This window comes from Hemitrygon akajei, chromosome 8 (assembly GCF_048418815.1).
Source record: "Hemitrygon akajei chromosome 8, sHemAka1.3, whole genome shotgun sequence".
NCBI classification, from domain to species: Eukaryota; Metazoa; Chordata; class Chondrichthyes; order Myliobatiformes; family Dasyatidae; genus Hemitrygon; species Hemitrygon akajei.
In genome coordinates, this window is record NC_133131.1 from 20,913,348 (window position 1) to 20,938,991 (window position 25,644).

A 25,644-nucleotide genomic window follows, 5' to 3' on the forward strand; every position below is an offset into this window, starting at 1 on the left:
GATGTACCTAATAAAGTGGCCACTGGTTTTTATCGGTACAATCAGAATGAACAGAAACCTTGGATCTCTGTGTTCAGTGTGGGTCAACACATTCACTCACTTCATCTTTGATTTTACTATTTAGCTTGTGAATAAATGGTTTGAGCTTATTTCATATAAATTATATACATTTCAGAGTGTTTATTTTATATCTAATTGGCTGGTTAGATATTTGCATTTATGAACAGGTGTACCTAATAAAGTGGTCACTCAGTGTATATCCAAGTATATCGATATAACTGGAGTATTTTTATGAGTTGTGAAGCTTCATCTTACTCTACATATGAAGCATAATTCCCCAATGTTAAACATCTTCTTGCCTCATCTTTGTGTCGGATATCTGTTACCGCATCTCACTCCATGGTCAGGTTGTTAGTGTTGAAAAGGATGTCCCTGCCCAACTGAGCACTCCCTCTGTAACTGCCCCGTTTGCTCATCCCTCTACACCCATCCCTTCATGACCCCTGGCTACTCTCCCCTACCCTTTCAGTAGATGTAACCTTTGTCCTTATACCTCCTCCCTCACCACTGTGCAGGAACCCAAACAGGTGAGGCGAAGGTTCACATTCAGCTCCTCTGACCTCATCTACCATGGTAGCATGGTGGTTAGCGTGATGCTATTAGAGCTCGGGGCAATCCGAATTTCAGAGCTCAATTCCGGTGCTGTTCTGTCTTTGTATGTTCTCCCCGTGGAATCTGTGAGTTTCCTCCGGTTTCCCCCACAGTCCAAAGATGTACTGGGTAGGTTAACTGATCCCATGATCCTGGCTAGGGTTAATAGGGTTTGTCGGTGTATTGCTGGGATGGCGCAACTCAAAGGGCTTCAAAGGTCTATTCCACACTGTATCACTGAATAAATAAATATCTAAATAAATACTGCATTCTGTGCTCCCCATGTGGACTCTTCTACATCAGTAAGACCACATAGTCCCTCCCACCCAATCTGGTTCCAACATCTATTCACTTCCCCCTAAATAGTTCCTATTCTCACCTCTTCTATCTATCAGGGTCCACCTCTTCAACCTTTCCAACCTCGAACAGAGAACACCAGAGATTCACTACCCTTAGAGATGAAATTTGAGTGCACTTCAGTTTTAATTGACCAGTCCCAACCTTGTAACTCTGCCTGCCTGTTGGTGACTCTCCCAGTTAAAGGCTGAGACGTGGATCATTAAAGATCAGCTGCTGAGGTAGAGTATTTTGATAGCATGTAGCTCCAATCATCACAGGATTGACTTTACTTTGACTTTCGTCATGATCACTCAGTGAAGAAGCTAATGCTGAATAAATCACTACAGCTTTAATCTGAATTCAAATGCCCACTTGCCTTTTTGCCGCAACTGCACGGTCACTCATTTTTTTCTGTTTGCAAATGGAACATTTGTGAGGGATATTAACATTCATGGGATATAATTTGATTCCTAGGGTGTTGCAAAGGCATTTAGTATTGCCTATCATCATGTTCAAGTTCGGGATAGTGTCCTCAAAGCTGTGAACTCTGGTATGATGTGGCTTTTTAACATCACACCAAGCGTCGAGACTGGTATCACATATCTAACTGAACCTACAACTGTGAAGGTATTTCATCTCTTTACTTACAAAGTTCTTATGGGTGCCTTAACAGAACACCTCTGTTCTTTTTGTTAGCATTATTCTTTAGTTTAATTTACATGATCAGTCGAAACTCATTATGGTTGCCTTATGGCATCCAGTATAAACAACTTTACCTTAGAGGGACAGACTCAGTCAGTTCCATCACGGGCACAAACCTCCCCACCCTCGAGGACATCTTCAAATGGTGGTGTCCATCATTAGAGACCCTCAGAATCTGGAATATACCCACTTCACATTACTACCATCAGGAAGGGGATACAGGAGCTTGAAGACCCATTCTCAATATTTTATGAATAGCTTCTTCCCCTCTGCAAAGAGATTTCTGAACAGTCTATGAACCCTACCTTGCTGTTCCTCTTTCGTACTGATTGTTTTTTTAGAACATAAAACGTCGAAAGGTATGGCACATTATAGACAACTTCGGTCCTCAATGTTGTGCCAACCATGTAACCTACACTAGAAACTGCCTAGAGTTTCCCTACCACATTTTTTGCAATATAAAATGATTTTTTATGTCTTGCGCTGTACTGCTGCCACAAAACACCAAATTTCATGACATACGTAAGCAATAATAAACCTGATTTTGATTTTGAAAACTTTTTTAATGCCATTGTGATTATTTTCAGTTGCTTTGCTCTGTTAACCTACTTATACCAACATTTGTACCTGAATTAGGAACTAGCTATTTAATTTTTGTTGAAATTCTAGTTAATAAATTAGAACTTTTTGAAATATTAAATACTTAAGACAGTATGTTGCTTTAGTGAATACCTAACCTAAATTTCAACTTGTGATTCCTCCTTGGAATCTTACCTTTTTAATAATTTTCACAACTTCCCCTGCCACTTTCAATCCATTATGCTCACAAATCCCTACATCTCTCTTTTATTAGTACCAATAAAAAATAGAAGCAGGAGTAGGCCATTTGGCCCCCTGTCCCTTTTCCTTAACTGCATAAAGCCCATATCCCTTAGTACACTTTGTATCTAAAAATATTTTGAGCTCTGTCTTTAAAATATTCAGTGGCTGAGGCAAAGGATTCCAAAGATTCACTATCCACATCTCTGTCCTAAATGCTGGATACATCAGAGAATCATAGAAATACGCCACAGAGAAACATCTCTGTACACCCCACCTTGTTCAATCTGACAATGGTGGTCATCAGTGCTAATCCTAATTGTGTGCATTAGGTCCACATTCCTTATGCGCTATCCGTGTACCTGTCCAAGCAACTTATAATATAATTGTGTCTGCCTCCAGTGTCTCTCCAACGGCTTGTTCTCAATATTCACAACCTACCGTGTGAAAACCATACACCCTATGACCTCCTTTAAATTTTTCCCCTCTCACCTGAAACCTTTTCCCTCTAGTTCTGGACTCACTTACCCGGGTAAACAAAAATATTCTGAAATTCTAACCTATCCATGTCCCTCCGTGGTTCTGTTAAGCCATTGGCATTTAGGGCAGCAGTGAAGGTCCTCCTTCGCTGGTGGTGTTCAGGGCTTCCTTCATCGTGCCAGTAGTTTCCTCTCGGTTTTCACTTCTGTCAGCCACGTAAGTTCAAGGTGGAGACTCAGGAATACTGTCAGACTCAAATGTAGAAGGATTCTTCATTGCTGCTTCCATAACAATTTTGTTTTACCAGTCAGGCTTGTTAGCTGAACTGCCAAACCTGGAGGACCGGTGGACTGCTCTTAGTCTGATCTCTGTCCTTTCACCTGTTTGGCATGGGTGAACATACTAAGAGCCAAAGCATAAAAGCCCTGACTCCTGCCAACATAGCTCCCTGCGTCATTGAGGCATGCAAGCCTCCAAACCACTACAAAGCTGTGGTCCTCTTGGAGGCATGTCCCTTTAATCGTTAATCTGAACATTCCTTTATTTCCTCTTGTTATCGTGCATCTCCAAGCTTACCAGTTCTGCTGAAACTCTGTCATCATTGCTCAATGTTTCCCATGTTAAAGGAATGTTTCATTTGGATGGAAACAATGTCTGTTTCAGTTACTTGACCTAATTCATACCCTCCCAAGACAATAAAATAAAATAACATAGGAAATAAATGCTGGGTTTCCAAGACAAGATCCTTTAGAGCAAGTTTTAGAATCTGCAACAGAAATTTACTGCCAAGCAAATTAGACTCTTGTGATTTCAGAAAATGACCATGTACGTTTTGTGCTCAGTGTAAGCTGCAGTGTATTGGTCATTGAATGTAATGAAACAAGGGCAAAATTTTCATTTACTATTGTATTTCAATTACAATCCAAAGGAGTATGTTTTATGCAAGACAATGACCTCTGAGAATGACCCTATCCAACCATGGTCAGATGTGCATGTACCTTCAATGATTCTGAAGAGAAAGGACAACTATTTCAGGTCAGCCATTATTATGGAGCTCCATTCACATTTGAGACATTTGAGTCATTTGCCATCACTGCTATGCACTTATGCTGAAGAGTGTAATTTTTTTCTTAATTAAGAGTAAGGTTTTATTTTTGGTGTGTGTCGTTATGTGTGCATAATAAAGAACTTTAGTTCCCAGTGGGCAATGCACCTGTAACTGGTTGCCCCTGCACAGGTTTGAGCAGTTCAGTAATAATTTTTTCTAGCATAAACCTACACCAGGTCTGTCTTTATTAAGAACAAACATAACATGATGTCAGAAGATGGCGTAAGGTCTAAACATGGAGAGTAAATGAATACAGAGTGCGACTGAGAAAGAGACGGCTTGAGTATGAAAGGTGCTGGCAGCAAGTGAAGGAGAGAAGCTGGCCAGCGAGGAGAGAGAGCATGTTGCTCCCAAAGTTTAGCAGTCACCTAGTTCACCAAGACAGCTTCAGGTGAGAGGCCAAGAGTCCAGGTCATGGATAAGCTAAGTCTTTCTGCACCTATGCAGTTTGCCAGTAATCAAACGGATAACTGGAAACGCTTCAAACAGCGATTCAATATATATTTAGCTGCTGGTGGAGCAGGAGGGGCCGATGAAAAGTTGAAGCATCTGTTTTTCTACATGTAATTGGTGAAGGTGCTTTGGACATCTATAACAGTTTTCAAATTGATGAGACAGCTTTTATGTTGGACACCCTGATGACAAAATTTGAGGAGTATATTGTCCCAAGTAAAAATATCACATTTGAGAGATGTAAGATCTTTTCCCCATGACCAGAAACAAGTCATTAGCTTTGACTAATACTTAGATGAGCTTCACACCTGGAGTGAGACTTGTGAGTTTGGAGATCTGAGAAGCTCACTAGTTAAGAGACAGAATAGCTGGTGGAATTCCAGATAATAGACTCGGAGAAGGACTGCTGTGTGAAAAAGGTTTGACGCTAGGAAAAGCTGTGAATATGTGTTGGGTAGCAGAGACCACACGCGTTCAAGCTAAGGAGCTTCACAGGGCAGCGCAGCAGTTCATGTTGTGAAAACGGAGGAGCAGCACACAAGCTGTTTCCCAAAGCAACAGCAAAGCAAAGCAGCAAAAGCAGAAAATGTGGAGGTAGTCACATCCCAAAGACATGTCCTGCTTACAGAAAGTCCTGCAATAATTGTGGGAAGAAGAGCCATTTTGCAAAGTGCTGCAAAGCTGGGGCTACCAAGACAAAGGTTGCTGAGAAAATGGAGGAAGTTTTTGTGGATTTTGTACAGACTGCTGGTGCTGGTAAAACAGATGGGTCATTCCAGTGACTGTAAATAAGACAGGAATTTCATTCAAGCTTGACACTGGAGCCAGGTGATCTTCAACTGCAAAGGGCAGCACCTAAAGTCACAGCTACTGATTGTAGAAAAGAGCAATACAGCCAATATTAGGTCTAAATGCATGTGACAAGCTCAACCTGCTAAAAAGAGTTTTCATTATGGATTCACAGACCAAAGATGACCTGGCAACACTCCTAGAAGAGTGCAAAGATGTCTTTGAGGGGCTCGGATGCTTATCTGGTGTTCACAAAATACATATAAAACAAGACAGTGAATCCTGTTGTCCATACATGCAGGAAAGTTCCTTTTGCACTTAGAGACAAACTTAAACAGGAACCAGCATGCATGGAATGAATGAATGTCACACAGAAAATTTAAGAAGCAACAGATTGGCTGAGCTCACTACTAATTATGTAAAAACAAAAATGGAACATCGTGGATATGTATAGACCCAAGAGATCTTAATAAAATCATCCAAAGAGAACATTTTAAATTGCCAATGCAGGAGGAAATCATGTCCTGGTTTAGCAAGCTTGACATGTCATCTGGGTCTTTGCAGATGAAGCTGGATGAGGCAAGTTCGAGGCAGTGTACTTTCAACACATCACAGGGAAGATATTGCTTTGTTTGGTTACCATAAGGGATTCTGTCCACGCTAGAAGTCTACCATAAACCATCCACATGATCTTTGAGGCTATACTTGGTGTTGAGACCACGATGGACAACCTCATCACCTGGGGCTCCACCAAGGATGAACCTGTTACATGACTTAGACAAGTGCTTGATGTCACATGAAATGTCAATTGAAATTAAATAAGGAGAAATATGAGTTTGGTGTCAAGATACTGATCTTCGCAGATGTCACATCCTGAAGAGGGAGTGAAGCCTGACAGAAGAAAGATGTCAACCATTGAAAACATGCCGCAGAACAAAGAGGAGGTGAGATGTTTCTTGGGGATGGTGATTTATCTGGCCAAGTTCATCCCTCAACTGTCACCTGTGAAGACACCACTTAGGTCACACCTTGAGCAACAAAATGAGTGGATTTGGTCTCATGAGCGAGAAGAGTGTTTCCAGGTTCTGAAAAGAGTCATAACTGAAGAGCCCGTGCTGCAGTTTTATGATCCAGAAAAGTGTACTAGGATCTCAGCTGATGTGTCCCAGCATGGCCTTGAATCAGTACTACTGCAGCAGCATGATGATATATGGCATCCTGTGGCCTATGAATCAAGGGCTTCAAGTGAATCAAGTGGGGAAGTCAACTGTGCACAGAGAGAGAAAGAGCTTCTCACCAGCATATATGCATGTGAAAGATTCCATCAGTACATCTGTGGATACACTTTTAAAGTGGAGACAGACCATAGACCACCGGTCTCAATTGTGTCCAAACCTGAATAACTGTCCAATGAAGATACAGCACATGTTGATAAGGCTGCAGAAACATAACGTGAAGGTGATCTACACAGTGGGAAATAACGTTTCCTGCTGATGTGCTGACTCAAGCAGCCGATAAGAAAGAAAAGAGCGACCAAGAGGTTAATGCAGAGATACAGGCCTATGTTGACATGATAGTCACCTTCCTTCCAGAGGAGATTAGGAAAGTAGCAGGGTCAGATGAAACAATGAAAGAACTCAAAGATACAATATGGAAAGGAAAGGAATAATATAGTTACAATATGGAAAGGAAAGGAATAATATAGTTACAATATGGAAAGGAAGGGAATAATATAGTTACAATATGGAAAGGAACACCAGTCCTCATTGAGGAATCAGAAGTGGAAAGGGTGTCAACATCTCTGAGGATCTATCCTGGGTGTAACATATTGATGCAATAATAAAGAAGGCACGGCAGAAGCTTTATTTCATTAGGAATTTGAGGAGAATTGGTATGTGACCAAAGACACTCACAGATGTCTACAAATGTACCGGGGAGAACATTCAAAATGGTTGCATCACACTCAGGTGTGGAGGGTCCTTTGCACAGGATTGGAAAGAGCTGCAGAAAGTTCAAAACTTAGCCAACTCTATCATGGGCACTAGCCACCCCAGCATCCAGGACACCTTTAAAAGGCAATGCCTCAAAAAGGCAACATCCACCATGAAAGACCCCCATCACCCAGGGCATGCCCTAGGCTACCATCAAGGAGGAGGTACAGGAGCCTGAAAGCACACAGGAACAGTTTCTTCTCTTCTTCTATCAGATTTCTGAATGGACAATGAACCTATGAACATTATCTCACTATTTTTCCCTCTAATTTTGCTCTACTTATTTAATTTAGTTTTCATTATTTTGTCATTTATAGTTTTTGTTATTATGATTGCAATGTACCTGCTGCTTCAGAATGACAACTTTCATGATATATTCCAGTGATATTAAACCTGATTCTGATTCTGACCCTTACGGTCTGCCCCAGTACAATCCTGATTTGATTCGATGCAAGTGATTCATTTCATGCTATGCTTTGATATACATGTGATAATTAATGCTAATCTCTAAGAGAAAGATATTTACCTTTTTTCTTTAACTGGCACATTAATTTTTGAGATTTCTGGACAATTAATTTCCAGTAATGGTGTTAAGATTCAAGCAAATGGTGTTGAGTACCCACTGAGAAGGAATTCCCTTTTCTACAATTACAAGTAAGTAAGGTTAAGCATAGAATAGGCTTTCTTGCATTGAATTCATGCTAACAGTTTCATTAGAGATTTTTAAAAAAAAGCTATTATATAGGGCACAGTTGAGACCTTTGCTGGTATTATGTGCATAACTACCTAAAGAAGCCTATTCTTCTGATAGATGGAGAAGGATGGAGGTTCACCTGAATGATTCCTAGAATGAAAGGCAGAATGATATTCTGCTGTTCTGGATTGGATGTTGTGCAATGAACCAGAATTAATTAGAGAGCTTAAGGTAAAGGGGAAAGTAATTATAATATGATTGAATCCCCCCTGAAATTTGAGAAGGAGAACTTAAAGTTGCATATAGCAATATTACAGTGGAGTAAAGGGAATTACAGAGGCATGAGAGAGGAGTTGGCCAGAATTGATTGGAAAAGAACACTCACTGGCAGGGTTAACGGCAGAACAGCGATCACTAGAATTTCTGAAGAAACTTGGAAGGCACAGGATATATATATCCCAAAGAGGAGAAGGTACTCTAAAGGCAAGATGACACAACTGTGGCTAACAAGAGAAGTCAAAGCCAACATAAAAGCCAAAGAGAGGGCATATAATAGAGCAAAAATTAGTGGGAAGTTAGAGGATTGGGAAGCTTTCAAAATCCAACAGAAGGTAACTAAAAAAGTAATTAAGAAGATAAAGATGGAATATGAAATTAAGCTAGCCAATAGTATTAAAGAGGATACCAAACGTTTTTCAGATACGTAAAGTGTAAAAGAGAGGTGAGTGTAGATATTGGACTACTGAAGAACAATGCTCGAGTTATAGCAATGAGAGACAAGGAAGTGGCAGATGAACTGAATAAGTATTTTGTATCAATCTTCACTGTGGAAGACACTAGCAGTGTGGTGGAAGTTCCAGGTGTCAGGGGGCATGATGTGTGTGAAATTACCATCAGTAGGGACACAACCAATGCATTTCAATCTGTTTCGATGTACATGTAACAAATATCTTTAATCTTTAATCTTTGTTGGAGCAACATAAGATGACGATGAATTTCTCAGAGCAGTCATATTTGAGGATGCAGTTCCACTGTCCCTCCTGATTGATGATTGAAAGGCTTTAATGAGGTCAGTGAAGGCTATATGTTGCCACTGATGCTGTCCCTTGCATTTTCCTTGTTGTCAACTCATGAAGATCATGTCCATTGTGACTCCTCTTTGCAACTCAGAAGCAACTCATCTAACAGTGGGAGGTGGTGGTTCAGGAGGATAGTTCCAGTGAGTTTTCCTGTAGTAGATAGAAGGGAGATGTTCTGTTGGGGCCATAGTCAAGCTTGTATCCTTTCTTGTAGAAGGTCATTATTGCAGCATTCTTGAAGTCCCCTAGAAAATCGTGAACTTCCCAGACAGAGAAGGCTATGGATTTGTAACTGAAGTTCACAGCCAAGTAGTAGGATTTCAGTGGGGATACTAGATATTCTGCAGCACAGTTAACACAATGCTTTAGAGTGCCAGCAATTAGCAATCAGGTTTCAATTACCACTGCTGCCTGTAAGGAGTTTGTACGTTCTCCCTGTGACTTTGTCAATTTTCTCCAGGTGCTCCAGTTCCCTCCCGCATTCCAAAGATGTATGGTTAGGGTTAGTGAGTTATGGTCATGCTACATTAGCCCCGGAAGTGTGGAGACATTTGTGGGCTTCACAGCAGAATCCTCACTGATTTGAGTTGATGCCAAGGATGCATTTAACTGTTTATTTTGATGTTTTGATTCTCATGTGACAAAAAAAACTAATCTTTAAATATCACTGAGGTGAATGGGGCATTATATTTTTAAGAGCTCCCTCAGCATTTTATGTGTGTTACTCAAGATTTCCAGCATCTACAGATTTTTCTTCTCCCAGCACAGGGGCATTTCCCCAGGCCAATATGACAATACTCTAATTCCCCGGCAGAGATTAGTTGAGAAACTATAATTCAATAGAGAAAAAAATCCATGTTGCCTCATTGCTTGTTGTCTATCTATAGTACAAGTTTAATTGATATTCAATATTCTTTGCAATCAGAAATTACCTCTTCAGATGTGCTGATACCTCACTAGTGGTCTTACCCAAAGTATCTGAAAGAAATCGTGTTTGTCTTCCACTGAGAGACATCGAAGGGAGAACTCTGGCGATACTTGACATTGACATAGGGGTGAACCAGGAGCTCCTGGCCCACGAATACAGGAGTATGCTGAAGATGCTACATATCCTTTACCAAGCCTGTGCCCTAATTGTAAAAGAAGCTGCTGAGCTATCAGGAACTTTGCCAGAAGGTAACGTGATTTCCTTCTATTTCTATTGGTTGAACAGGAATGATAAGAGAAATTCACTCAGTGAATATCTGTTACCTCCTGTACCTAATAAAATGGCTACTAAGTGTATATTCATAGCTTTCTGCTGCTGTAGCCCATGCGCTTCAAGGTTTGACATGTTCAGAGATGCTCTTCTGAACACCAATGTTGGAATTAATGGTTATTTGAGTTACTGTCACCTTCCTGTCAGCTTGAACCAGTCTGGCCATTCTCCTCTGACCTCTCTCATTAACAAGGCATTTTCACCCACAGAACTGCCATCGCTGGATGATCTTTGTTTCTCACACCACTCTCTAGAGACTGCCGTGTGTGAAAATCCCAGGAGATCAGTAGTTTCTGAGATACTCAAGCCATTCCCTTCTGGCACCAGCAATCATTCTGTGCTCAAATTTACTTAGATCACATTTCTTTCCCCTTCTGATGTTTGGTCTGAACAATAACTGAACCTCTTGACCATGCCTGAATACTTCTATGCATCGAATTGCTGCCTCATGATTGGCTGATGTGGCATTACGAACAGATGTGCCCGATAAAGTGGTAGGAGTTTGTTCCAGCCATGACTAATTCTCAAAGCACTTCATCACAGTAGATGTGAGTGCTAACAGGCAATGGCCATTAAGGCAGCTCAGCCTGTTCTTCTTTGGCACCGGTATGATTGATGTCCTTTTGAAGCCAATGTGAACCTCTGACTGCAGCAGAAAGAGATTTAAAAAGTCCTTGCTCACTCCAGCCAGTTAGTTAGCACAGGTTTTCAGTACCCTGCTAGATAACTGAAATTGGGGCCTGATGTCTTCTGAGGGTTCACTGTCTAAATCCTGCTGATATTGGCCTCCAAGATGGAGATCACAGATCAGCAGGTGTTGTAGGGATTCTTAACTATGAGGTTAGAAAGAAAACCCAGTATTTTCTACTCAGCTTCCTCTTAACCAGTTAAAACAAGCTTTTTTACTACTACCTTTAAAATATGTCAGAGAATGGGAACCAGTGCACCAGTAGTTTAATCTGGTACTGGGAAGAGGGACATTATAACTGACCTCTTGCACATTTTCAAGTTAATTAAAGTGACTGATTTTTCCGGAGCAACACTCACAAAATTGTGGAGGTACTCAGCCAGTCAGACAGCATCTATGGAAGGGAGTAAAGAGTCGATATTTCGGGTCGAGACCCTTCATTGCCCTCCTTAGATGCTGCCTGACTTGGTGAGTTCCTCCAGCATTTTGTGTGTGTTGCTCAAAATTTCCAGCATCTGCAGAATCTCTTATGTTTCTCATTTTTCCTTTCCCCAACCCAGGGGCATTACCCCAGGCCCAAATGACAACACTATACCTTGTTGGCAGCGACTAGCTGAAATCAACATATTTCAGTGGGGATAATTAATGCAATTTGAAATATTTCTTTATTTGCTATAATAAATATAAATACAAATGCAAGTGCAAAATAAATATAAATACAAATGAAGAATTCTCTTTACTTAAAGTAAATTGTACATGTCGGGATTAACTTGATTTTTGTTACAGTAACCTCATCATCCCACCAAACTATCATTTAGTTTACAGAGAAATTAAGTCTGTGCCATCTTGCCAGATCCAATATATGGTCGAATATACATGTGGAATCTCTTCATCCTCATGCACGATAATATATTGTACTGTGAGAAGGTCTTAGGCACATATATATAGCTAGGGTGCCTAAGGATTTCGCACAGTACTGTATCTGTCAACATGGAGGGGAGAGCGAGTTGTAAATCTGGCAGGAGCAAAGGATGTTGGGAATAGCGAGGATGGAGCACCGTGGGAGGGTTTGGGACAGGTGGCAGAGAAGGAGTGCCAGGGGTAGGAAGGGTGGTGTGGGTGCAGACACACCCTTCCCTGAGACACCAGGCAAGATCATTTGATTCCCAACAATTGCTTTATTGATCAATACAGAATGTCCCTCTGGTGCTTCCCGCTCCAGAGGATGAGAGGAGACATGATAGAGGTATACAAGATATTAAGAGGAATAGACAGAGAGGACAGCCAGCGCCTTTTCCCCAGGGCACCACTGCTCAGTATAAGAGGACATGGCTTTAAGGTAAGGGGAGGGAAGTTCAAGGGGGATATTAGAGGAAGGTTTTTTACACAGAGAGTGGTTGGTGCGTGGAATGCACTGCCTGAGTTAGTGGTGGAGGCAGATACACTAGTGAAGTTTAAGAGACTACTAGACAGGTATATGGAGGAATTTAAGGGGGCGATTATATGGGAGGCAGGGTTTGAGGGTCAGCACAACATTGTGGGCCGAAGGGCCTGTAATGTGCTGTACTATTCTATGTTCTATGTTTTCCCAACCAGAATTTCCCTCTCCCTGTACCCATCCCACTCTCAGTCCACAATAGAGACCCATATCAGAATCAAGTTTATCATCACTCACATAAATCATTTTTTTTGTGGCAGCAGTACCGTGCAATAAGTAAAATTACTACGGTGCAAGTGTTATAAGCTGTGTCTTCAATAGTTGACAATTAAATGGTTAAATATTGACACAGGATTAAGGCAAATGTAAATATCTGCCTCCTTTCATTTAAATTTTGTTTCCATTGGTTCTCTCCAGATTCTGATCATGAATACAAAAGCTCTCACAAATTACTGTTTCATCGATTACTGCTTCAAGATATGAGTCAAAATCTCAGTCGTCTGGATGAGAAGGAACTTGAAAAGCTCAAGAGCTCGGGTGATCCTCCACCAATGGTGCATGAGATTTTTAAAATTGTGATCCATCTTGTGAAACCAAATAACAATGTGGAAGTCCTCACCTGGAGTGAGTTCAAAGAGGTAGGAGACTAAATATATCAAGTTAACTCCAAAACCGAAAAATGTGTTCAATGAAAGGGTAAAGCTTAGCTCCCTCTGCCGAAGGAAGTTTAAATTTCCTCATATCAGCCCGTATCATTTTTTTTGTGGGTGCAGTACCGTGCAATAAATAAAATTACTACGGTGCAAGTGTTATAAGCTGTGTCTTCAATAGTTGACAATTAAATGGTTAAATATTGACACAGGATTAAGGCAAATGTAAATATATGCTTCCTTTCATTTAAATTTTGTTTCCATTGGTTATTCTATTCAGTGATTTATTCTAAATTAAGATTTTCCAAATATTCCTTTTATCCAGTGACAATGGTGATATTTCCATAATACGTTTAAAATGTCTCTCTACATACATGTTTAAAAATCACAACTTAATCATAGCCACTTGCAAAGAGACACTGTTTTAGTTGGGTATGGAAGATAAAGTCGATAAAGCCCTTAAACTGGACGTGCAGCAACACAGAAAATGCTGGAGGAACTCAACAGGTCAGACTACATCTGCAGAAAGAAATGGACAGTTGATTTTTTTGACGGACACCTTTCATCTGGACTAGACTGAATATACTGTACATACAATCAATTCAATGAGTTTACACAAGCACCTTGAGACACCTTCCTAGGCTAAAACTGCTAAATAAAACAAATTGTTCTTTTACAAGGTGCCATGGTAGCATAACGGCTAGCATGACATTATTACAGCTCAGGACAGTCTGGAATCCGTCAACTTCATGGGTTTCCTCCGGGTGCTCTGGTTTCCTCCCACAATCCAAAGGTGTACCATTTTGTAGGTTAATTTGTCATTGTAGATTGTCCTGCAATTAAGCTTGTGTTAAATCGGTCAGAATCTGTTGTAGGTGGTTTTCTGAAAGAGCTGCAACACTGTTGTTATCTGCGTATTGGAACTCGATGAGGGAACTCGTGGATATCTTGTTTTTGGACTTGAGACGGGCAAGATTGAAAAGTCTGCCATCTGTTCTGTAGACAATTTCAATTCCTAGGGGTAGGTCATCCTTGATGATGTGGATGATTGTCACAATGAAGATGGTGAACAAAGTTGGGCAATCACGCATCCCTGTTTTATTCCTGATCTAACTTGAAAAAGCTCACAGTTACTATTGCTGACCATGACTGTGGTAAGCATGCCATCATGGAGGAGTCTCAAGATTTGAATGTACTTTTCAGGGCATCCATAGGTGGATAGGACATCCCATAGGAGCTCCCTCGATACCGAGTCAAAGGCTTTGGTGAGGGCGATGAATGCCATGTACAAAGGTTGAAGTTGTTCACGACATTTTTCTTGTAGTTGTCGCATTGTGAAGATCATGTCAATTGCTCCACATAATGGCTAAAACTGGCTTGTGTCTCTGGAAGGATCTTCTCGACTAAAGGTTTGAGCCAGTTGTTCATGATGCGGGTGAGGATCTTTCCTGCTGTTGATAACAGGGAAATTCCACGATAGTTTCCACATTCGGATCGATCGCCTTTCCTTTTGTAGATGGTAACGATTGCTGAGTCTCTAAAGTCTGCTGGTACGTCTTCATTTATTCAGATCTTGATGAGAAGTTGATGCAGTTGATAATGAAGCGGGTTACCTCCAATTTTGTAGACATCAGCTGGTATTCCATCAAATCCAGCGGCGTTGTTATTCAAGGATTTGATGGCTTCCTTGACTTCTTCAAGTGTTGGTATTTTGCTTAAGGAGTCGTCAATGGGTTGTTTTGGAATGTTGTTAATCACGTTCCTGTCAAATGAGACGGTTTGATTTAGAAGATCTTCAAAGTGCTCCCTCCATCTAGAATTGATGTCAGCATTGCTCTTCAGAATGGTTGAACCATCTTTGCTTTTGAGAGGAGCTTGACCGTGAGTGGATTGGGCCAAAAATAGCTTTAGTTGCGTTGAAAAAGCCTCGAGTGTCATTGGCGTCTGCTAATTGTTGGATTTCCTGAGCTTTCTTCCTCCACCATTGGTTTTTCAGGTTTCGGATGCTCTTCTGGACTGCAGCCTTGCATTCCTGATAGCGTTTCCTTTTGGCAGCCGATTGTTGGTCATTTTGTAAGGGGATGAAAGCTTTTCTCTTTTCGCCAATGAGTTGTTGGAGTAGTTTGTCGTTATCATCGAACCAATCCTGATGCTTTTTCGTCTTGAACCCAATGGTATTTTTGCAGGAGGTGATGATAGCATTCTTCAATTGACTCCAGTGTTCTTCTACAGATGGTGGGATTTGTTGAGGCAGTTGTTCTTGAAGATTTTGTTGGAACTTCTGTACATGGTTGATGTCTTGAAACATGTCAACATTAAACTTCTTAATAGTGTTCTGATGTCAACATTGCCTTCAACTGTGCATACATGAAACTTGGACTTTCCATCAATTCCAAGAAGACTCAAATCATCTACCAACCGTCACCAACTGAGACTAATCAGATTGAACCATCAATTCAACTTGGCGAAACAACCTTGGAAAACGTGGATCACTTTCCATATCTTGGCAGTCACCTCTCCTCCAATGTCGACCTTAATGATGAGATCCAACATCGTCTTAAATGCACTGGAACAGCTTTTGGATGTCTCCAAACAAGAGTCTTTCATGATCGTAACATCCGAACAGAGACCAAAATGTTAGTGTACAAAGCAATGATGATCCCAACGCTCCTGTACGCATCAGAAACCTGGACAACATACCGACGACATCTGAAGGCACTTGAAAAGTTCCATCAACGCTGTCTTCGAAACATCTTAAAATTCAGCTGGGAAGATAGAAGAACCAACGTCAGCATGCTAAATGAAGCAAAAACAACAAGCATTGAAGCCTACGTCATCAATAACCAACTAAGATGGAGCGGTCATGTTGTTCGGATGAAAGACGAACGTCTGCTGAAACAAATCTTCTACTCCCAGCTTAAAGAAGGCAAACGTAAAAGAGGCGGACAACAGAAGAGATTCAAAGACATTCTTAAAAGCCAACATGAAGAAGTGTAACTTCGACATCAACAATTGGGAAACCAATGCCAAGGAGAGGAAACTCTGGCAAACCATCATCCGAGAAGGAACAGGAACCTCCGAAGCCGACAGATGTGCAGCATTAGAAGAAAAGAGAAGAAAGTGGAAAGAGAGGCAGCAACAACCAAAGCCGATCTGCCATCTGGAACTACCTGTCCTGAATGCGGAAGAACTTTCAAAGCCAAGATTGGACTCATAAGCCACTTGAGAACCCATAAATAGATCAACAGAATGGAGACCATCATCCTCAACCTCGAGGAATAGCCATGACGTTAAATCGGTGGGCTGCTGGGTGGTGCAGCTTATTGGGCTGGAAAGGCCTGTTCCGCGCTGTATCTTGAAATAACTATTTAACTAGCTAAATAAACAAATCACATGCTTTAGTTTCCAGGCAAAGAATTCTCTAACTGGGAAGAATAGAACTGAATGTATCTAATGTATTTCTTTAAAGCCCCTGGACGTTAGAGTTTACTGATCAGCCATCAGGTTTACTCATTGCAACTCACTGTTTGAACTAGTAATCACAGCAGGAAAGAGCAAGTGTGTTTGTTTATTTATCTATGTTTGTATGTATTTATTATCTATTGAGATAGAAAGATCTGTGGAAAAGACCCTTCCAACTCTTTGAACAACCTGCCCGGGACAATTTACAAGTGACTAACTGTGGGAGGAACTGGAGCGCCCGCACGCAGTCACAGGAGGAATGTTCAACTTCCTTACAGGCAGCGGCAGGAAATAAACCTGGGTCGCCTGTACCGTAAGGTGTTGGGCTAACCATGTAACACCCACCTTGATCCGACCAATAAGGGGCTCTAACCAGACAGTAAAATGGCTGGGTCTTAATGCCCCTGGGAAATGACTGAGTAAATCTTTAAAGAAAACAACTGTTCAAGAAATGTCAATTATTTTCAGTGATGTTCACATCCTGGGAATAATTTTTTTTTAAAAAAACAACAGTACATTTGCAGCATATCAATATTCTGCTTATTTGATACAGTTGTCTGTAAAATAACCAGGGACTTGACATCTATGTTCCAAATGTATAGAGAATAGATTGGAATTGTATAGTGTAGAAACAGACCATTCAGCCCAACTCGTCCAAGACTAGCATTTGGACCCTTCCATCTTCATCCCAAATCCCAGCACTTGATCCTAATCCTAAATGCATATTGAGGTTCTCACCTTAAATGGTTTCATTGGCCCAGTTTCAGCCCTTTCTCAGGAACTGTATACTTACTGTCTTCTGGGTGAAGAAAGTCTCCCTCAGACCAACTGCATTAAATCGGTGATGTCTGTAGACCTTAGCATGAACTTCAGTATTGGATTGGGAAAGCTTAAGTCATCTGATAACCTCCTCCTAGTTACCGGTGTAGCATTCAGAGAGCAAGTATAGTTATGGCCATCAGTCAGATAAATGGAAAACTGCTTAAAATGATGGTCATGTTGTTGGTGGGCCTAGGGAGGGGTTGTAGGGGAAGGAGCAAATGCATGTTACTGCATCATCTGCATGAGTGAATAAGATTGGGGAAACTGCAACCCAATTACAAATCACAACCTTATTCTTATTCTTAAACACAGAATCTGCTCCCAGGATCAGATCGGAACTGGTTGGTATTCTTAAGGACTCTAACTGCTGAGCATCCTGCCTCAGACTGCGTAGTTGTAGCCCAGGGCTTAATTATGGGCCCACATTTGTAGGTCCTGGTGCAATGCGTTGCCTATTTTGTGCCAGTAGTCTCGTCCCTTGCTCACAAGACATCGTCTTGGCAAGTCAACCTTTCTCCCACTACTAGCTTGTGATAAATGATGAGCTGTCAAATTTTTTTTGGGAGTGACTAGGAAAGGAGTTCAGCGTTGAGGACTTCAAAACTGGTTGTTCCAAGTATTTCCCTAGCAGTGCAGAACTCCCTGTCCCTGAACTACCCTATTTGCGTCTTGTATCACAAATGAGGATGTGAATTCCTGCACAATGCCGGTATAGAAATGTGTAAAATAACTTTAAAAACCACCCACTACTTCTACAGGGTTCCTCTTGTCTTCAGGGGCTCCCAATGGTTTTAAAACCATTGACATATACCCAGTATCGTAATGTAGGTAAACGTGACATCTAAACTGAACTGAACAAAGTCCTACCCTTGGAGCAAAATCTAAGAAAATAAATTACTCCAGGTCTCAAGAAGCCATCCTGAAATAGAAAATCCTGGAAACACTCAGCAGCTCAGTGACACCTGCAACCTACTTAATGTACCACTGATGAAAGATAATTGACCTGAAATATTAACTCACAGTCAGCCTACATGGTGGGACAGGCATGAAGTGAACAGCACACAATGGTTGGTATCACTACTGTGTGAGTGCTCCAGGCGTGTGGAGATAATATACATGTAACAAATAAGATGGGGAGAGGTAAGTTCTACTGTGCCAACCACAATATTCAAACAAACTTGCACATAAATACACTGAACAAAATTTTCTGTCTCCTTATGTCTGTTCCAACTTATTAGAAATTTCACTTAATATGGCTTTGCTTCTCTCATTACAGGAGATGAATCGTGGTTTGATTGAACTAATCTGCTCCTTTAATCCCATTAAAACAGTTGGTAAAATAAAAACCACCCTTCTGGAAGAGTACTTTAAAGGTAAGTTATGCCTTGCTTAAACAGAATATAATGAGTGAAGCTCAGACGATTCATGTGCTCCTTATATATATTATTGATCTGCTAGTATTTATTGATAGACATTGTAGAGGGCTTTGGAGAAACCGTACCTGGAGTTTTCTCTGCAGTTTTGATGTCCTTCCCTGAAAAACCTGTCATGAAGGGACCCTTCGTGGGTCTCGGCCCAAAACATCGACAGTGCTTCTCCCTATAGATGCTGCCTGGCCTGCTGTGTTCCACCAGCATTTTGTGTGTGTTGTATGAAGGGAGTGCTGCAAGGATTCATCAGCCTGGTTCCTGAATTTGTTATTTGATAATTGATTTGGTAGACTGGGCCTGCACTTTCTAGATTCAGAAAAGTCATTAAGTTACACAGCATGGGAACAGACCCTACAGCCCAACTCAAGGTGATCTGTAAGAAACTTAACAAAGTTTCTATACAGCTCAGTAAGGTACTGTAGATGGAGAACATTACTTATTTATTGATTTATTGAGATACAGCATGGACTAGGCCTGTCCGGCCCCACAAGCTGCACCACATAGCAACCCCTGATTTCCTGCTAGCCTAATCACAGGACAATTTCTAATGATGAATTAACATACTGACCGGCAGGTCTTTGGACTGTGGGAGGAAATTGGAGCACGCAGAGGAAACCAATGCAGTCACGGGGAGAACATACAAACTCCTTTGAGGCAGAGTGGGAAATGAACCAGGTTACGGTACTGTAAAGCATTGTGCTAACCACTACGCTACTGTGCTGCCCTGTTCCTCCCGGATGAGGAATCTCAAACCGGGGGATCACATTCTCAGAAAAAATTTGTCGTGCTTTTAGGACTGAGTTTTTTTTTCATTCAAAGGCCCACATGCATTGAGACCAATTCTGGCATTTTTACTACCAATCAAACTAAGGCCTGTTAACTCAGTAGGAAAGTTGATTAAACCTAGGGCTTTTCCAAAAATGGCACTGCACTTAACATGAACTATTCATGTTTATTCCACTAATCATTTGGGTGGGACTAGCTCCAATGAAAAACTCATATTTGTTTTTAATTTAATGATTTACGGGTAAAGCCCTCCCCAACATTGAGCCTTTTTACATTAAGCATTGTCGCAGGTGTTACGCCTGTGCCCAACTCTGAGGGGCCGAGGGGTGCAGAGTGGCCCCCTCCTTTTTGAGAATCGCAGGATCACTATTGATTCGGGTCAGGAGACCCAGGAAATGAGAGAAAGACATGCAGAATCCACAAAGGGGTTTGAAATGTCCTGGCCCTCAGCGATACAAAGCAACGGGAAGCGGCCATTGTCTCTTGGAGACGGAATTGTGTATTGAGTACTGTGCTTCGTGGAAGCCCTCAGGCAATGTGGGCTGGTTGGGGGATGGCATCATTCCACCCTGATTGACATCTGAGACCCCGTGAGTGGGGATAAAAGAGGGTCTGGGGAACAGCCCCTTCAGACGCACCAGAAGAAACGCTAGAAATCCTGTAACGGTGTAATAGCGAAAGCTGGTGGAAAGCCCACGTGCGTCCTTTTCCATTTGCCTCGGAATTGGTGGGCCTTACCATGGAAGAACGGCTTTAGCTAAACTAAAGGAGAAATCAGCCCCAACGACTTTCAAAGGATTGACATCATAAAAGGAATGGGTAAGTTTTAAACTCTCTCTCTTGACTCCAACCAAAGGCTGCAGCCTGCAGCTTGAATGAACTTGAGTGACTTTTATATTTCCATCGGACAATACATTATCCCCTAGACAACGATAGAGTTATTTCTTATTGATTATTATTATACCCGCACTTTTAGATTTAGTATTGACGACGTATATTACCTGTATGTTTGCATTGATATTATTTTTGTGTATTTTTATCAATACTGTTAAAAATAGTACCATCAGACTTCAACGGACCTCTCTATCTTTGCTGGTAAGTGACCCAGTTACGGGGTACGTAACACAGGAAAGGAGCATCCATAATCAGGAATCCCCACCGCCCAGGTTATGCTCTCTTTTCACTGCTGCCATCAGGAAGAAGATACAGGAGCCTCTGTATTTACACCACCAGGTTCGGGAACAGTTACTACCCCTCAGCCATCAGGCCTTTGAACCAAAGGGGCTAACTTCACTCAACTTCACTTGCTCCATCACTGAACTGTTCCCACAATTTATAGACTCACTTTCAAGGGCTCTTCATCACATGTTCTTAATACCTATTGTCTATTTACTTATTATTATTTATTTCTTTGCCTTTGGTAAGAGAGCGTATGTAAGATGGTGATGAACTTCTGTGGATAGATGAATTTGAGGAGGATGTTCTTCAGACCCCCTACTGATGGAGTCAAAGGTTTGAAGGAAGTTGAGAAGGCCATGTTTAGTAGCTGATATTGCTTGCTTCAGTACTCTTAATAGTAAAAAATCATATCCACTCTGTCTCAGTGTGGACAGAATCCACTCTTTAGCCACTAGGAGGCGGTAGTTGAGGAGGACCCTTGTAAGACTTTTCCTGTGGCCAACAGCAGGGAGTCTATTTTGTCAGTTGGGTTGATTTCCTTTTTTGAAATAATGATGCTCTCTCATAAAGATCCCCTGATATATCCTCCTCTTTCCAGATATGGACAATGAGACAATATATTTATATTGTAGAATTTGATTTCACCAGGGTTACTATTTACTATTTGAACCTGAGCTCTTTCTCATTTGAGATGTAGTCATCTATTCTTCCTGTCGGGTTGCTGAGGGATGGAGTTAAGGGGCTCACAACAAAGTCCGGCATGGTTGAGGAGGTGTTTGAAGTGTTCCAGATGCTCATTTCAAGGGGCAAGGAGGTATCTGAAGTGTTGTGGCTGCAACAACTGGGTTAGTGTTGGGAGGACATCAAGTCAAACAACAATCCCAAAGGTCACTGATTTCTGACCATTCACTCCTGCAGGCAGTGCTACAGTTGTTTCATAGGGCAACAGCGGCCTCTGCTGGTGGAATGAAAGTATTAGAGCAGGTCTGGCACATCAAAAGTGCAAGCGATACATACAGCAGATGGAAATACTGAGCAACGCAGAAGAAATGCTGGAGGAACTCAGCAAGTCAGGCAGTGTCGATAGAGAGGAATAAACAGTCGATGTTTCAGGCTGAGACCTTTCATCAAGCCCGAAACACTGACTGTTTATTCTCCTCCATCGATGCTGTGTGACCTGTTTCTCCAGCATTTTGTGTCTGTAGCCAGTCTGGCAGCTACCTATCAAAAGAGGATTCAATTTTTCTCTCTGTACCAGGATTGCTGGCTGTCCGTCCTTGGGCCACTCTGTGTCCTTCTGCGTGCTCAGTTGTGGAATCTTTCACTGGGGAGCCAGTTCCCAGCACGTTGTACGACCCAGATCAGGACTGTTTATGATAGCAAGAGGGCTTTAGAAAAATATATAAACGGGCAGAGAATAGAGAGAGATGGATGATGTACCAGCAGATGGGATGAGTTTAGACTGGCATTATGGTCGGTGCAGACATGGAGGACCGAATGGTGTGTTCCTGTGCTCCACTATTCTATGTTCTATACACAGTGCAAAGTCTATCCCGTCATCCCTGGCCACAGATCTACTGGTTGACTGTAAAGTTCCAATTTATTATTGTAACTCTCGCTTCGGCTAGCGGCTTAATGTAGTGGGTGATAGCCCCTGGCATGGCCAAACTTAAGAAATCTTGTTTGGGTGGATGTTGCGCAATGTGTGCCCTGTTACAAATCAGTACCCTGAAATGACAAACAGTACACAATATACAATTAAACGATTAAGCTTTGTAATTCTTACTTTGACTATATGGTTAGTAAAGAAATGGAAAAAAAAGGGCCCAATCTTGTTAAACATTCTGTTGTACAATGTTGGAGCTCAATGATAAGTCAATCATTCACCATCGACCTCCTCTGATCGTTGATGCCCTTTGGACCCTCGCTCCGAGTCCACCCTGTCCAGCGGTCTACCAACTGTCTTCATTCGCGTCTTCTCTCCTCATCTCTCCCCGGCAAAAGACCGTGAAAATCTCTGTTCCTGCGCGCTGAGTTTAAAGGCGCAATGAAAGTGCTTTTTGATCGTGGTTTCAAACCTTCCCTTCGTAACCCTGCCGATCCATGAATCAAGCTTAATACCGGGGAATTCAAGTGGTTCAAATCAGCGAAGGAAGCTGAAGCGTTTGTGGCAAGTCTTCCAGCTATCCAGTCATCTTCGGAATCTGATCGGACCTCCTAAAATGGTGGATAAGTACTCCTCGTAGTAAAATTACTTTCTCTGGACTCGGAATTCACTTGAATCACTCAGACATTATTCATTGAAACTTTAAGGGCTGTTGACAATCTCTCCCGGGATTTGGTGTGTGTGTAATCTATTTTTATTCTTGTATAACTTTACCTACAGAGGTCTACAACTAACCCTAACTTGTTTTGGAGGTTCGAAGTCTTTAGTGAAGGCCTCCCTGTTTGTCGGTTCACAGTTCAACTGCTGATTTACTTTTCCTTTGTTTTAAATATTTATTTATTTTATCTTTTTCTTTTCTTCTCCCCTTTTTTCTAATCTCTGAATTTTTTTCTCCCTTCTCTGCAAATGGTTGATAAATACTCATCTTGAATTTATAATTTTCCCCTTCCTCTTCGTTTTTCTTTTTCCTTCTTACCTTTTTTTTCCCTTTCTCTTACTTTATTCTTCTATAATTTTTCGCGGGTAGGTTAGTTTTGGTTTTCTTCCGATTTTCTCTGTATTAAGTTTTATATTTCTGCAGAAGGTGTTCTAATCTGTAGTTATGTTTTCTAGTGCATAAACTAGTTAATATTTGCTATAGTATTTATAAGGAACTGTTGTTAATGACACAGATCTGGAAGTTGTATTTGGGTTAATTTTTTTGGTAGAGCTAGCTACTTGTTTTGGTAGCCGTCTAGTTTTGGGTTGTGCTGGTGGGGTGGATTTTCCAGTTCCAACATCTCTTTATTGCTTAGGACATGTTTATATTTTGACCTTACGAATCTATGTTTACATCTCTGCTCCCAGACTGCTATTGTACTGCTTGACTTTTTATATGCCTGCTGCCTTCTATGCATTAGTAATTGATAATGGCTAGTGCACTTAAATTCGTGAGCTGGAATGTAAAGGGATTGAACCACCCTGTTAAAAGGAGGAAGGTATTCTCACATATTAAACAACTCAAAGCTGACATTGCTTTCCTCCAAGAAACTCATATTTGTTGTTTTGATAACTCCCGGCTTCTGTCAAAGTGGGTGGGTCAGCATTTTCACTCATCCTTTGCCGCTAAAGCTAGGGGAGTTTCCATTCTTATTAACTCAAATACTCCTTTTGAACTCCATAATAAAATATTGGATACAAATGGCCGTTTTATTATTGTTTCTGGTAAACTATATAACACTAAAGTTGCACTAGCAAACCTGTATGCCCCCAACTTTGATGATGTTAACTTTTTTGAACGGTTTTTTTCCTCACTACCAGACTTAAACTCATACTCTCTTATATTGGGTGGTGACTTCAACTGTTGGTTGGATCCTAAACTGGACCGATCGTCCTCTGTTACCAGATCACCTACTAAATCTGCCTTAGCTATTCAATCGTTTCTCTCTAATTTTGGTATCTCTGATATATGGCGTTTCCTCCATCCTACGGAGAGAGATTATTCTTTTTTCTCACATGTTCACCATACCTTCACTAGAATTGACTATTTCTTACTCGATAACCAACTTATCCCATTTGCCCACTCTTGTGACTATCAGAGTATACTGATTTCTGACCATGCCCCAATTACCCTCTCTCTGAACTTTCCTGGTCTCCCTCAGAGGAACAAACACTGGCGGTTCGATTCAACTTTATTATCAGATGATGATTTCGTAAAATTTATTAAGGACCAGATAACCTTTTATTTTAACACTAATACATCACCCGAAGTGCCATCCCAGATTGTCTGGGATGACATGAAAGCATATCTGAGGGGTCAAATAATCTCTTACACAGCAAATCTCAATAGAAGATCCCGTGCAGATCGAGCAGACCTCATTAACCAGATTAAAGATCTGGATCAAATATATGCCCAAACTAAGAACCCTGAATTATACAAGAAGCACGTTGAACTCCAAACTAAATTCAACCTTCTGTCCACTCAACCTGTCGAACGCCAACTTCTCGAAAGCAAGAGCCGCTTTTACATTCATGGGGATAAGTCTGGTAAATTCCTAGCCAATCAGCTGAGGCGTTCCAAAGCCAAACAACATATTACAAAGATCCAGAAGGAGAACGGAGACTTTACATCGGACCATTTAGAAATTAATGACGCATTTAAAAATTTTTATTCTCGGCTTTATTCCTCTGAATCTCTGAATGACAATATCTCTGTGGATCAATTTTTACAGAATCTGAATATCCCCTCACTTTCATCTGATTTCAAAGCCAAACTCAATGTGCCTATATCACCAGAAGAAATATCTTTTGCAATTTCTGCACTGTCCTCTGGGAAATCTCCTGGACCTGATGGGTTCCCTGTGGAATTTTATAAATCATTCTCTTCACTTCTTTCTCCTCAGTTACTTTCAGTATTATCTGACTCGTTTAATTACGGCAAATTGCCACCCTCTTTCAATGAGGCATCTATTATTCTTCTTTTAAAAAAGGGCAAAGACCCAACAGAGTGTTCCTCGTACAGGCCGATCTCTCTGCTCAATGTTGATGTAAAGATCTTAGCTAAAGTGTTGGCTCATAGATTAGAAACCGTTATTCCCTCCATTATCTCTGATGACCAAACAGGCTTTATTAAAAACCGTCTCCCTTTTTTTAACATATGGCGTTTATTTAATATCTTATA

General features: G+C 41.2%; 1 protein-coding gene across 1 annotated transcript in view; it reads left to right on the top strand.

Annotated features, from left to right (window-relative positions):
* LOC140731516 (EF-hand calcium-binding domain-containing protein 5-like) overlaps positions 1–20,294 on the top strand; it is a 108,185-nt gene extending 87,891 nt beyond the window's left edge. The window contains exons 16-21 of the mRNA XM_073052986.1: positions 1,465–1,617; positions 3,920–4,026; positions 10,031–10,281; positions 12,907–13,127; positions 18,700–18,796; positions 19,919–20,294. Coding sequence (XP_072909087.1) covers positions 1,465–1,617; positions 3,920–4,026; positions 10,031–10,281; positions 12,907–13,127; positions 18,700–18,796; positions 19,919–20,145 — 1,056 coding nt within the window. The 3' untranslated portion in view covers positions 20,146–20,294. The remainder of the gene's footprint in view (positions 1–1,464; positions 1,618–3,919; positions 4,027–10,030; positions 10,282–12,906; positions 13,128–18,699; positions 18,797–19,918) is intronic.
* Positions 20,295–25,644: the final 5,350 nt, after the last annotated feature.